General features: G+C 33.8%; 1 protein-coding gene across 1 annotated transcript; it reads left to right on the forward strand.

Annotated features, from left to right (window-relative positions):
- The first annotated feature begins 7,749 nt into the window (after positions 1 to 7,749).
- LOC108362672 (probable cytochrome P450 4ad1) lies at positions 7,750 to 14,924 on the forward strand. The gene is given in 14 exon segments (XM_017615758.1): positions 7,750 to 7,862; positions 8,965 to 9,079; positions 9,081 to 9,128; positions 9,977 to 9,986; positions 10,191 to 10,269; positions 10,771 to 10,831; positions 12,086 to 12,128; positions 12,131 to 12,282; positions 12,766 to 12,810; positions 13,110 to 13,323; positions 13,442 to 13,503; positions 13,505 to 13,555; positions 13,557 to 13,644; positions 14,782 to 14,924. Coding segments are annotated over 14 exon segments (1,224 nt in total).
- Positions 14,925 to 14,946: the final 22 nt, after the last annotated feature.

The raw sequence follows: 14,946 nt of genomic DNA on the forward strand, positions 1-14,946 counted from the left end.
TTTTTCGAATAGGTACTCAAATTTAAAATGTTTATTGAGTCGAGTATATGCGTGTATCCAAATATTGTTATGGAACAGAGTCAGAAATTTATTCGCGTTTTCCACAAATAAATTCGACCGATACGAACTATCGTAGAACTTGAGGTTTTTTCGCAGCATATTATATTCCTATTCTATTGTATATGTTGGTTTTTTTCTTTACCATCAGATGGTTATAACATTCCGGAAAATTAATTGCTTCGAAGGTTCGTTGTTCCCAACGTTTCATCAGTGTGAAGTGAATATATCTCGATACTTCGACGAATAGACAAGACATTTCCTCCATATCCTTTTGCATTTGGTAATATACACACATCGAATTTTTACACGATGATCGTAGACATTTTTTAACAATGGAAACTGTTGTTTTATTACTTAAGTGGCCTTTTCCGACTCATGACTACAATTTCTCAATTTCTGCTGCCCCACTTTCTCGCTATTTTCCCAGAATTGACGTCTCGATTCCAACAGGTACGGCATTTTGGGCAAGAATTGGTACCCGTGGGGCGATTTGGACGTCAGGTTTATGTTGTAACACTTTGCGCAAAGTTTTGTTGTCCGGACTCCGTTCACAATTAGGATGTCTGCTTTGCGTTGTTTTAAAGCTGCGATTAGTAACCGATAAGGTACTCGCCTATATCCGTGTATTGGTGAGTTCGTAGCGATCTCGGTTGAACCTATACATATTAGCGTACTATCTTCCCTGTTCGGTGCCAGTTTTTTCGCAATGTGGTTGCAGGCTTTTTGTCGGCAAATGTACTTCTTCAACTTTAGCCGAGCCACCTTTCTTTCCGAGAAAATTTATTGCTTTTGTTGTAGTTTTTCCAGTTGGAACTGGCAATATTCTTTAAATTTTGACGAATTCGCCGATAACTCTGTTTTTGTGGTGAAATGTTTTGTGTATTTCTGTAGTTTTATTTTTCAAGAAAATATACCAGAAAGGTTTTGATAATACGAATTTTTTATTTTGACAGAAACATTGTTATGGATGCCAGCTAAAACGAGCCGCCACCCAGGATCTAGGCCAATTTTGTTTTTGTATTTCGTTGCGCGTATTTTTAATTAAACCACCTTCACAATCGGTTTCTTCTGCTTTTAGTTTTCTCTTTTTACCTTTGGTTTCATTTTGTATTTTTCTTCTCCACACAAAATGATACGGACACTCCCATCAGTTTGTAGGGATAAAACATTTTCTATTTCGTGTAGTTTCTTTCCGTTCCATTTTAAATCGGTACGCAATACGTTCTAGTAAGTGCCGATCTGGGATACTTTTTGAATTCTTTTCGAATAGGTAGCTCAGTTTATTATATATATATTTTTTTTTTGTCGTGCTCAAATTTAAAATATTTCCTGAGCCGAGTATATGCGTGCTTCCAAATATTGTTATGGAACAGAGTCAGAAATTTATTCGCGTTTTCCACAAATAAATGCAAACGGTACGAACTATCGTACAATTCAGGTTTTGTCGCAACATATATTTTTTGTCGATTATATACTTTGGTTTTTTGTTTGCCATCAGATGGTAATAACATTCCAGAAAATTTATCCTTTCAAAGTTTCGTTGTTCCCGACGTTTTATCAGTGTGAAGTGAATATATCTCGATTCTTCGACGAAAAGACAGGACATTTCCACCACGTCCACATGCATTTGGTAATATACATCCGAATTTATACACGATGATAGTAAAGCTTGTTTCACAAGGGAAACGGTTATATTATTACTTTCTGCTTCTTTGCTGTTATCGCCAATTGGCCTTTTCCGACTCTTGACCAAAAATTAACTGTGGTGCAAATGTCTAATGTCTCGATTTCTGCTGCTTCACTGTCTCGCTGTTTTCACGCGAGTGAAATCTGCAAGGAACCAAGAATAAAAAAATTTTAGTTAATTTATTAGCAATGACGGCAATTACATACATAAATTTCCTCTTCTGTAATTAAAATAACTTTTAGCTTTCTTTTGGCACTCACCCAATTTAATATATAACATAATTTTATTAAAAGTAGACGAGTTCTACCATATATTTTTCTTAGCAAACACTTGAATTATGAGTCGTAGATTATTCTACTGTACTTTCCGCACAACCTACTTCAAACTCATAACTTATAATATAGATAAAGCACTCACCCAATAATACATATAACACAATTTTCTTATTTCTCGAAAGTCCAAAATTTTATGCACCTAGAAAAAATCGAGCACTGCGCTAAATCAACTTTCACTTTTTAATCGCAAAAGTATAGTAGGTAGGGATGTAAAAATATGTATCGAGCAACATCGATGCTCGTGCCTTCATGCATCGATGTTTGCCGACGTTTTTATGAATCTGGTTTTAAGTTAAGTTGAATTCAGTTACATTCATAAATTTCAGTTGAGTTCTACTATACTTACGGTGACCTAATTTCTATAGAAAGAAATCGGGACATTTGTAATGCATCGAAACCGAACATTGCAAAACAAAGACAAAAAAATTAAAATGATCCCCAAAATTTATACATTTATATAAGAAATGTAACTAAAAAGCTTAAAATTTTGATGAAACTTAGCTAATTTTTGTACAATGTTTGAAATTTTGATTCGCATGGCCTTTGTTAAATAAAAAATAATAAAAATTAAATAATCGAAAGGGTAATAGCCGAAGAATGCTAAAATGTCTCTTCACTATTTATATTTTTGCCACTGTATCTTCAGCTTATATTTTTCCTATCCATGTATTTTTTGAGGGAATTACAAAATAAATGTAGGGAGTACATTTGAGAAAACGGCACTTACACTTTTACGAGGTATCTTAAAAAGATCTTGCAGTTTTCTTTTATTTTTTTACGTCATTTTTTGTCCAATATATAAATATATGTATATGTAAATAATGTTGAGCTTACTTGAACTTGCCACTTTTCTGTTTGCGTTGTGTTTCGTACTATTTTGGTATTGTTGCTTCTGAGAAGACATATTCAGCTACCAACTTGTTGCCTAGATTTCGTCTCGCAGTTTTATTTCTGCTGCTTCACTGTCTCGCTCGTTTTACACGAATAAAATCTGCAGAGAAGCAAGAATAAAAAATTTTAGGTTGATTTATTAGATTAAAATGTGACAGGCTGGCACTTTCCACTACATAAATTTCCACTTCTGTAACTAAATACAACTTTTAGCTTTGTTTTATTAAACTCACTCAAACTAGCATGTATGTATGAAACATTACCAGCATTGCAAAAAACTTTGTACTCAAAATTTATTGATTGACTATGAATTTTTACTATTTTGAAATTTTCATTTGATTAGCATTCAAAAACATAATCTTTTCTAAAATCCTGGCTGATCGGTAGAGTAGTTTTTGAGTGACAAATATACGACATAAGTGGGCGGTACCGGTTATTCTAATATTACCACTTATTATATTCTAATTATTAAATTTTAGGTTAATTTATTAGCAACTACGGGAGTTCTGAGATTAATGGCTAGTTTCTCCAACTCAACTTAACTTACATTAGCGAATTTTTGGACTTAGTCAAGAATAAGCCTACTTTTTATTCAGCTTATTCTTGACTAAGTCCAAAAAATTGGCTAAGCGTTGGAAACCAGTCCGTAAAAGGGGACAGGTTGGCTGTTACATATGTACATAAATTTCCACTTCTTATTTTTCTTAGCCAACACTTGAATTATGAGTCGCAAATTATTTCACAGTACTTACAACACAACCTACTTTAAACTCACTTCAAAAACATTTGCAATAAATTACGATCATGTATTTACATACATACATATGAAACGAAACACAACATTCACTTTTATAATTAAATATAACTTTTAGCTTAATACTACAACTAATAATAACTCATAATATAAACCACTCACCAAATTTTGTATATAACAAAGTCCACAATTAGCATTTTCACTATAAGTCCATACATTTTCTTGCACTTTTTAACTCGCAAAACGTATAGTAGGCATCGATGTTTGTCGATGTTTTTATGAATCCGATTTTAAATCAATACATCGATGTTTACTAATCTTTACTAGTATTTAATCATTTAAAATTTTGAGGGAGCGTATGATAAGTAAGTACTTTTATAAAATTCCTGAATTAATAAATGTACATATGTAAACAGGATAAGAAAAAATCAGCAAGCTTTCCTTAAAGCATCGATGTTTTAATTTGATACATCGAACTACCATCGATATAATTTTTCGAAACATCGATAATGTTATTGCGATTTAGAAGACTAGGCCAATCACAGCGCATTTTCAATTTTACAACGCCGAAGACAACCTCTGGAGGTGGTTTTGTGCAACATAGCGTACTAACGCTACGCAATGGCCATCAAAGGCTTTTAACAGGAATTTAATCACTGAGCTCGAAAAAGCAAAATTTCGGATAAAATATATTAAATCAAACAAGAAATTTGAAAAAAAAAATTTTAAAGTTTTTTTTAATTTTAATCTTCAATCGTAACTATTTTTTTAGGCTTGCTTCTCTCTCTTCGTCAACGTGAAAAATTAAAACCATGGGTATGTATGTATGTATGTCAAATCGAACTTTCTGATACTACTTTTTGACTATTTCCGCGGTGCACGTATATAGGAAATTCCACTTTCAACTGTTTAACCACACATTTGTATGCGCATAAATATATTAATGACTTGGAAAATATAATAAAAATTAAAAAAATAAATTAAAAAAATAAAAGTTTACTTCTCCAAGCGCCCTCGCTTGACTTGAATCGTGGTAGCGAAGCAGTCAATGGCACTGTGAATAATCTTCGAAATTATAGAGAAAATGACGACACACATTTTTCCAAAGCTACCGACCTCGCTAAGGAATTGGATTTGGACATTGTCCTTCCTCGGCGAGCGAATAGACAAAATTTTCGGGCTAATTGCCGTGCGTCTAACGCTGAAGATTATTATCGAAAGGTAATATTTATACCGCTATTGGATAGTATTTTGCTCGATCCCCGAGAAAGATCGCCGAAAGAGACATGATACATTTTTGTTTTGAACTTATTACATCCATCTAAAATTGGGGAATATAATACGCCTGACAAAAAAAAAAAATAATGCTATCGAACGCGTAAAATCGCTTGGAAAACGATACGAACTTCCTACAGTCAATCAATTAAGTTTAGGTACAGCGAGTTTTTTTTTGCAATACGAAGAACTGCTTTTTAATTATGTTATTTGCAAATTTCTTATAAAAATATTGTGAATTCTAACCCCAAAAATCAGAGTTCCAAACCTTATGCAAAATTAATGAAAATTCTGCAAATTTTCATTTAAATATTGCACTTTTTAATTACACCCTTTTGAAAAAAGTTGAGTATGTATACAGTTTTTTAGCCCATTCAATTTTAGTAAAATAAAGTTCAAGTCTGAAGTAGATAGGACTTACCAATGGTTTTTGGCAAATTTTTTTTTGTTGAAGCTGTAGCTATTTTCTCCACATAATATAATTTTCCTTTTTTTTCATTAATTTTGCAAAAGGTGTGGAGCTCTGATTTTTATGCTGTAGAATTAACCATATTTTTAATAAAGAAAATTTGAAAAAAAAATAAAATAAAATAATTAAAAAAACAGTATCCCATATTGCAAATAAATCGCAGTACCTAAACTTTATTGATTGATTGTACATTTTACATATATTTAAATTGAATTGGCAACTGTATTGAGCACACGCTTAACTGAGGTCCGGCGACAGCAACAACCAATTACTTCCCCAATTCCCAATTTACTGGGAAATTCTGTTGCAAAAAAATAATGACCAATAATATTGTTAAAAAAACACACTTGTTTTCTACAATTTGGTCTTATTTTTAAGTTTTCTCAATGCCATTCATGTTTAACATTTTTTTCTGCCACTTGCTGCCAATCGCCACGCCACAATGGAATTTTACTTTCTCTACACTATATTTAATATTTACTTGCGTTACTACTGTTGCAATTTTTTTGTTGGTTTTTTATTTATTTTTTTTTTTGGGGGTTTTTATATGATTTTTTTGTCACAAAAATATGTGATAGTCGCGAACTCGAAAAACCATACGACCGCTCACCACGTCGGACTATACTCGACTCGTCGAAATCGTATTCCTTAATTGCTATAATAATGGCTGACGATGGCCTTATCCAGGGTTGCCATTTTGGTAAATTGTTTCCAAAATTGGTAGAAAGAATTTGGGTTGGTAAAAAGGTAAATTTTTTCTCATTTTGGTAGATTTTTGTTGAAGTATTTTGTGGAAAAAATACAACTTTTCGTTCCTGCTTTATTTTTCGTAGTTATCTTTATATTATAAATTTCTATCCAAAACTGTAGTCTACTTTATTGCTGTAATTTTTGAACACTTTAATGCGCACTTTTTATATACATACATACTTATAAATACATATCGATTAAAGGCGAAAATATCGTGCTCCATTCAAAAATCATTTTACTGGAATCCTGGGGAGCTTTTGATTGACTAAATATTTTAAATGATTTTCTTAATAATTACACAATATCATTGTTGGCAAAAAAGAACGCCATTTTTTATCAATAAAAATTGTTAAATGAAAAAAAAACACAAAAAACCAGCGGCAAAAAAAATAAAAAAAAAAATCAACAATCAATCTTTGAAGCGCAAACAATATTCTTATAAAAAAAAATAAAAATTTTATGTACTTGAAAAACGTTATGAATAATAAAAAAATCACCAAGCTCAAAAGATGCCATTAATATGATCTCAAATACCATCCCATTAGTTAAACAAAAAGTTCTTGGAAAACAATTTTAGTTTTTATTAAAATAACTAAAAAAAATAGAACAAAGCAATTAAAATTACTAAAAATAAAATGTTATTGGTAGATATTTTCTAGATTTGGTAGATTTTTTTCAAGTGGATGGTAAGTTGTTTTTTTCGTCAGTGGCAACCCTGGCCGTATCGCCATTTTTACCGAGGATGACGATATTTAGCGTAGGGCCGAATTACATACATACATAAATACCCATAGACCTAGACCAATCACAGCGCTTCTTCTATTGTGCAGCGCCGAACACGACCTCTGGAAGTAGTTTTCTGCAACATAATAGCGTACTAACGCTAGGCAATGGCCAAACCTTTTAGAAATGGCAGCGATTAATCATTTGAACGGCCTTTTAATTAAACGCTTCAACAAAGTTGGTCGCCAGCCAAAAATAGGGATGGCAACTTTTTCACTTTCAACTGCTAATTCAACTTTTGTTGCCTGTAAAATCGCCTCATGCGAACACCCTTATAGCGAAACTCATAATTATACAACATAAATTTATTTTAATGAAAGTCAGGTTGAAGAAGAATTAAGAATTTTTGATTTTTGAGGCAGATTGGTCAACTTGTTGCTCTGTGAAAAATGAAAAAATGAAAATTTGAAAATGAATTTCGGAAGTTAATCAACAATCTCTACTTAAATAGGTCATCTGAAATTGGGCCTAACTTACTTTGCTTGCCTCATACATAACTCTGCGACTGCAAAATTAAAATTGATCCAATATAAAAGAGAAATAGACAATAAGGGTCTTCAGACCTGCTAGTTGGCACTTTGTAAACTGCTAGTTGGTACTCGGTAATATTATCAACTGTGAACGTCCTTTTCAGCTTTCTTTTGTTAGTCTGAAAAATTGTGTTTACCAACAGCTAATTCGTAGCTTTTTCTTAAAAAAAAAAAAAACATTTTAACAGAAAATTTATGGAATTTTACTTACTCATATGCCTTATGTCTTTCGACAGCGGGTGGATTTGAAATTGGATAAACATCGAACAGCTGATAGCAATTTACCAACTACCGGAAAAATTATCAAGCTGGTTGACTCCATAATTCGGTAACCAGGGCTGCCAACTTGGCTCAAACCGTGCCATTTTTGGCCCTATTTTACATCAAATGGCACTTAATTTTCCAATAAATATGACAACACAATACATAACCAAAGGGAGCCCACACTGCAAATGGGTTAGTAAAAATTTATTTGTAATTGTTAACGACAATAAACACGAAAACCTGGAAAGTTTTCGGAACTGTTTTTGGGAATGCGCCCTTTTGCATCCTCGAAACCAACGGCGAAATTCAGAAATTTGGCAGTTTTGTCAGAGTTTCTTTGTGTAATAATAGATCGTACCAGCTAAAACGAATATAAAAGCAAAATATTGACCAAAGCGCCAAGACTGAAATTTACGAAATTACTAAGGCGTTTTCGCGATTAAAAGGTGTTCCATTCAACTCACGCAGGGTTGCACGAAAAAAAAAGTTGAATGGCTACATATTGGCTGGCAATTAGAGTTGAAAGGCTGTTCAACCAAAAGTGGAATGCTACGTTGAACAATGCAATGCCTTTTTATGGTGAATATTTTTATATTTTTTATATTTTGATATTTTTAGCCATTCAATTTTTTTTTCTCGTTCAACCCTGCGTGAGTTGAACGCAAAAGTTGCCTGAAAAATCGTCTCGTGCGGAAGCCCTATCGTCAATTCGACAACGCTGCCGACAACAAAGTTTTATGGGGAAAGCTGTTGAGTAATATTTTTACTATAAAATATTACAAATTGATGTTAAATTAATATTTTAAGAAAACATCTACCATCGTTGATTGCAATTCATCAATTTATGCTTTTATTTAACGAAAAATTACACACATCAACAAACTGTGCGATTGTCATTTTTACTATGCATTTGTCAAAAATTTCAATAGCCTCATAGCTACCGAAATTTTATTCACCTCATAGTTTTCAAAAATTTACTCGCCGCGAACTTTGTTACCGCGTCACACACGCTCTAAGAGCAAAATTTGTTTTGAATTGTGCTAGATTTTTATAAAAAAAAAAAAATAATAAACCTTAAATTAGCAAAAGAAACATAGCCAAAACTGATGAAAATGTTCCCTAACTTAACCAGCTGACCACAATTGTATGTAAATTTGTACACACAGTGCGAGTGAATTTTCAACAGCCGCACACTTAAAGTTGCTTACTTTGCTTTTCTCTTTGCCGAATATTTACCCAAAGAAAATTTTGCAGTATTGCCGGAGTTTCCGTTCGATGGTGTTTTTTTTTTCAGTATCATGTCATATTGAGTGATCCGGCGGAAATTCAAGTAATTCCATTTACTCACATGTCATGTCGCACACTCAAATGCGAACAAACATACAAAGACAAGTAATTTAATTTGTTGTCACGACACATCTTGTGACTGTTTTATTTAGCCCTATACAATAACAAAAACAACTAGAACGAAAGTCACTTGGCATATAAGGAAGCATTTAATTTATAACAAAAAATTTAATTTTTTCCTTTTTCCTTTAAGCACATATGTACCTGAATACCTGCACATGCTTGCATAAGTATACATATGGATATGTGTGTTTGTATACTATAGATTCCCAGTGAATTGCAGTAGTATAGTAAAGTTGATATCGCATAAATTTTTGCAATTTTTTTGGTGACACTGTCAACCCAGTTTCTTCTATAAAAAGTTTTTTCGACAGTTTTTATATAAGAAAAAAAAAACGTGAAACTCTCAACAAAACAATATAGAAGGAACTAATTTTTAAGCAAAAAATAAAGCCGACTTCAATTCTCATATAAAAATGTAAGATTATCGTTAATTTCTTTATGATCCAATGATCGGATTTTAACCAAATGGGACCACCTATGCGGTAACGCCTTTTCTTTAAAAAAAAAATTTTTTAAATCGGTTAACGTGGTCCAAAGTTATGCGGTAATATACATAAAAAAAGTATACACATACATATGTATATATATTCCGACGAGTTGATAACTTATTGAATTTTCCTGAGTTTTTCACAAAATTTAGAAATTTGTATGTATTTTTTTGTAATGTTTACTATACATATTTTCATACAAAATAATTGGCGGGGCGGCATGTATATTTTTCGTTTGGTCTGGCAAAATGATATTTATGTTTCTTCATTTCATGTTCAGTTCATGAAGAGTATAGTAATAGCATATTATTGCATACATATATACACGCATCCTCATTTTATTGCCCCAATCTAATTATCTACCAATATCATCTTTACCACCAAACAAAAAAAAAAAAAACAAATACACATAAATCGAATCAATTTGGGGTTCAATTAGTTACTTGGACAATTTTACAACCGCCCCGGTTGATATTCCCACCGCAGTCTGTGAGATGTAATAAGGGGGCGAAGATTCAGCATTGTAAAAAGCTTTGACACGCTCTTCCAATTAGCGCCACATCACAGGAAGCAGTGTGCGGATTATACCAGTTTTGTGGTAGATCTACCGCATTTTTTGCTAAATTGCATTTCTAGCACATCTGCCACCGTAAGCTTAAAATCCACCACATTTTTTGCTAAATTGCATTTCTAGCACATTTACCACCGTAAGCTTAAAATCCACCACATTTTACAATTTTTCAAATTTTTCAATTTAGATGATTTCACTTACAGTGCCTCAAACATTTTTTGAAATTTTGTTCGCCTGCGGAATAGTACTGACACAAGCAGAAACCTAGATCGGCATCTATTTGTTTGGGTTTCTATTGTTACTCGTTGACAATCGGCATTTTCATTCATGATAAACGACATTTTGTCTGGTAAAAATATGGATTTTCAGCATTTAGCGCAAAATTTTTATATCAAAATTCGTCCGAGTACATACATATACATATATGTGTGTATACCTCCACAGTGTTTTGGAATCTACCACAATCTTTAATTCTTATCTACCACTAAAATAAAAATGTAGAGTCCGTACACTGGCTGGAAGCAAAGCGCCGCCCTGAGCACTCGTGAGGGCATAATTAACAAGGTAAACACGTGTTTGTTCTGCTTTACACACACCCACAGGTATGGACCGGCGATACGTACTCAAATACAGACGGATTCTGCGATATTGCGATTTTAAAAATTTTTAATTTTAATTTTTGCTGAAAGGCAAACAATATTGGATGAGGAGTTGGAATGGCAATAACGAAAGGAAAGATGAATTAAAAATAGACATGCATACGTACTACTTACATTGTATGTATGTATTTACAAATATGTATACATATATGAATACTTGGACATCCTCTCCTAGATTTTCCTAAAAGGATCTTTAATGAAAAGTCATAAAAGAAGTCCATACATATTTTCTCAGAGCAATATCAACTTTTCAGTATCTAAAATTTTTAATGTAAAATTGAATACTCCCTAGAAGTGTTACGTTCATAATATTCTGAAAAATAGAGACATCTCAAAATATTCGTACAGAAATCATTATTTCCCTCCACAAATTTTTACAGAGTTTTCTAAGTCTAAAGTGAAAATAAATTTGGTTCATGCGTTGTATGGAAGAAAATGCGCACACCCTCGACAAAAAAAAATTCTTAAAAATCAACGGTAGTTTTTAGAGACTTGAAACTTGCACTTTATCATACCAAAATCGAATAGGCTACAAAACTGCATACATACTCAAAATCTTGATAAGAAATCTAATTTTAATAATCGAAATTTTGCTGATTTTTTTTTAGTTTAATTAATTTTTGTGAACTTGGTGCAAGCTTTGAAATTCTTATATTTGCGATTTTTGATACAGATCGACCCATATTTTAAATGAAAATTATTAACAATAAATAAATAAACATAAGTTACCAGCAGCATCATTTTGAATTTTACTGCTGTTATTTTACTCGCAACTGTACATCCATACACATGTATTGCATGCACAGCCATAGTATGAATTCACGTAGATACATTAAATAAGAGTAAACCACTGTTGTTAAGCGGTATGTTGAAATGCGTTTTTATGCTCTGTAAAAATCCCCAAGTACTCTCCGTAGGCTCATAAGCCTTTAGAAACAATTCCGCATTCTGTAAAAGCCATATGCACATTTCCATATACGCATAGGTACGCTTTTCAACTTAAAAATGCAATATGCAAAAATTGGTAATTGAGTGCGTGTTGCCAACCATCATATGTCAACTTCATCACTGAACATCCAGCCAGCCAACATCATATTTTTAATATTCTGTTTTCCATTTAAGTCTTTCGTGTTCTGATTATTCGCATTTTAATTAAAAGATTGTCAACCAACGTCGTCAGCAGCTGCAACAGACGGCGCAACAAAAAAGCAGCAGCAGCACGAAAAACAGCAGAAACCGGCTACGAAAAAAGTGGTACGTTCGTTCCTTGATGCGCTTTTGAATGCGAACCTGGATAGCAGCAACCAGCTGACCAACAAGGAAATGTTCGAGGAGCTCTCCGCGTTCCTATTCACAGTGCGTATGAGTTGCATTTTGCGCATGGAATTGCGGGGGGCGGCACGATAATTAATAAGATAAAGGCAGTTAAAAATAAATAAATTGTTGGTTGCATTTCCACAGTTTATTGAGTAAAGCTGGAAAATCCGAGTAATTTTATGCTTACAAGGAACTGAGCGTTTGTTGTGGAACCCAGAAAATAAGGTTTATTAGGTAAATAAATTATTTATTGCTTGAAATGTTAAAAATCTAAAATTGACCATTATTCACACGAAAAATCTTCAACTGTTCGCTTGACATTTTCTTGGGGAAAAATTGCTTTAAATTCATTATAAAACTAAATTTTCATTTTTGGGCAAATTTTTATGCACACGATTTTCTCTGGTTAATTGCAATAACTACTCAAGTGTAATTTTCTTTGAAGATTAATATAAATTTTCTATACATAACAAGCCATCCAACTCCTGATATAAAATTTTCGCTTTATTTCATTTTTAAGAGGAGCACAATTGCACAACATCGACGCTATCTTCTACACTCTATTTACACTAGGGTGGTACGAAAATTCATGTCGAATTTGTATGCCGAAAAAATATTTTTAGAAAATAAAAAATATTTACGTAGAAATGTTATAGAACTCCTAGAAATCAATATGATTCTCTGTAGGAGATTACCTAAAATAATATCTACCTAATTTTTTATTAAAAAATTTTTTATAGTTACTATAATTTATAGGTCCGCCAAAAACGGAAAATATATTTTTTTTAATATAGAAAAATCCTAGGGGCTGAGAGCATTAAAATTCCGACTTTAATATTTTTTTTTGGACCACCCTAATGTACACCCTCTCTCACCATCCAGCCATTCAAGAAAAGATGTAAGCCCAGCAGCGGCGTATTTTCGTAACGAACTCAGCCGTGCAGTTGGCGAATGTTTCCAACATTCCATGTGCACATTTGGAGCAGATGCGCTACTTGGAATACGTAATACGCAGGACACTGCGTCTGTATCCTTCTGTGCCGTTAATCGCACGCACCAATCGCAAAACAATCGATATGAGTAAGTTGAAAGCAATCAAATTGCTTTTTTTTCCTGCTCCTCCTTCTGCTGCAGTCAAGTGTTTTCATCGGTTTTATGCAATCATATTTTCATTTCATTGTACTCTTCGTTTTGAAAGATGGTACCAACATTGCTAAACGCACAACCGTTATGTGCCTAATAGCCATGAAATACAATGAAGAAGTACTTTGATGAATCGACCGTTTTTCGCCCTGAACATTGGACGAATATAATTAAATGGAGAAGAGTCGGTGGGACTGGAAGCATTGAAAAGTCTACCGTTTAGCGCGGTATCAAGGAGGCGAATCAATGAGTTATTACGTGGGCGCGTTTTTGACGAAGAAGCAGAAGAGAATAGCTTAAGCACAGAGGATATTATTCATTTTGAATATTAATGAAAGTTTGCAGATGAATCGTTCGTGCATCCTGTCGTTTGAGATAGATAATAAGGCTGTTGTTATCATCTCCCCTCAAGCTTAATGTTGGTTTAATACCAGCACTGAGATCGGACTAACACATTGTCGAATCTTCACTGATGGCTAAAAAACTGACTCTGGGTCAGGCTCTGGCGTCTTCATCGAGGTTAATGGGGAACAGCTTCACTTTTCTCTTGGGGATGCGCTTCAGTCTCTCAGGCTGAGGTATTTGCAATCCTCAAGGCCATGAACTACATGATGGAAAATAGGTGGAGGAGAAGCAGTTTTTGTGTCTGCAGTGACAGCCAAGCTGTATTTAAGGCATTGACCAGCCCTCTAACTACTTCCAAACTAGTTCGGCAGTGCAAGTCTCGACCAAATTAGGTTGGCAAACATAATGGGCTTGTTTTACTCTCGGTGCCAGGTCACTAGGGAGTACCTGGTAATGAGACATCTGACCGTTTGGCCAAGGCTGGCTCAGGCCAGGTACTCCTCGGTCCTTCGGCCATCGAGGTCATCAGCAGAAACGGACTGAATACTTCGCTCAGCAATGACTGGGAGGTATCGAGGGGCTGCAGCTGGGCAAAACTCATTCGAATTCAATCTCAGACGGTCTATCTAGTTTTTTGCTCGCACTGAGCAGACGGGACTGCAAGAATTAGGTATCGAGACATTTAGTCGCGATGTGTTCAGAGACGAACACCAGAGCTCTTTGACACCCAACAATCTGCTTAGGTTTATTCGTAAAAACAGATTAAAATGGACGGCATGTAGTCTAAGTGTTGTTTTCTGCACGCGTCGCTTTGTGCTTGGTTCCGACAAAAAATAAAATAAAACTAAAAATCATCTCACAGCTTCATTTTCAGATAATTTGTGTGGAGCTGAAAAAAGAAGCTGTAAAACTTTATTACAAAATAATTAATTGTGTTTAACAGACCGATTCTAACAAAGTCACAAGACTCAGCGAAATCTCAGCAGTGATGCACCGAGTTTTTTAACTTTGTTAGATTAGGGTCGTATGCGGTTTTTTTCGCTTTTACAGCCAAAATGTATGCTTTGTACCAGATCAAGTCACTTCTTTCAATGATCGTGAGTAATCTTGAAGTTTTGCCTGCGAAAGTTTGCTTAACCGCTGGAAATCACGCGTATGGAATGCGCGCCCAAAGTGAATACGATGCCGATTAAATATGCAAGTGAAACTCTAGCG

This window comes from Rhagoletis zephyria, unplaced genomic scaffold (assembly GCF_001687245.7).
Source record: "Rhagoletis zephyria isolate East Lansing unplaced genomic scaffold, Rhagoletis_zephyria_1.1 Rzeph_scaffold_01064, whole genome shotgun sequence".
Classification (NCBI taxonomy): domain Eukaryota; kingdom Metazoa; phylum Arthropoda; class Insecta; order Diptera; family Tephritidae; genus Rhagoletis; species Rhagoletis zephyria.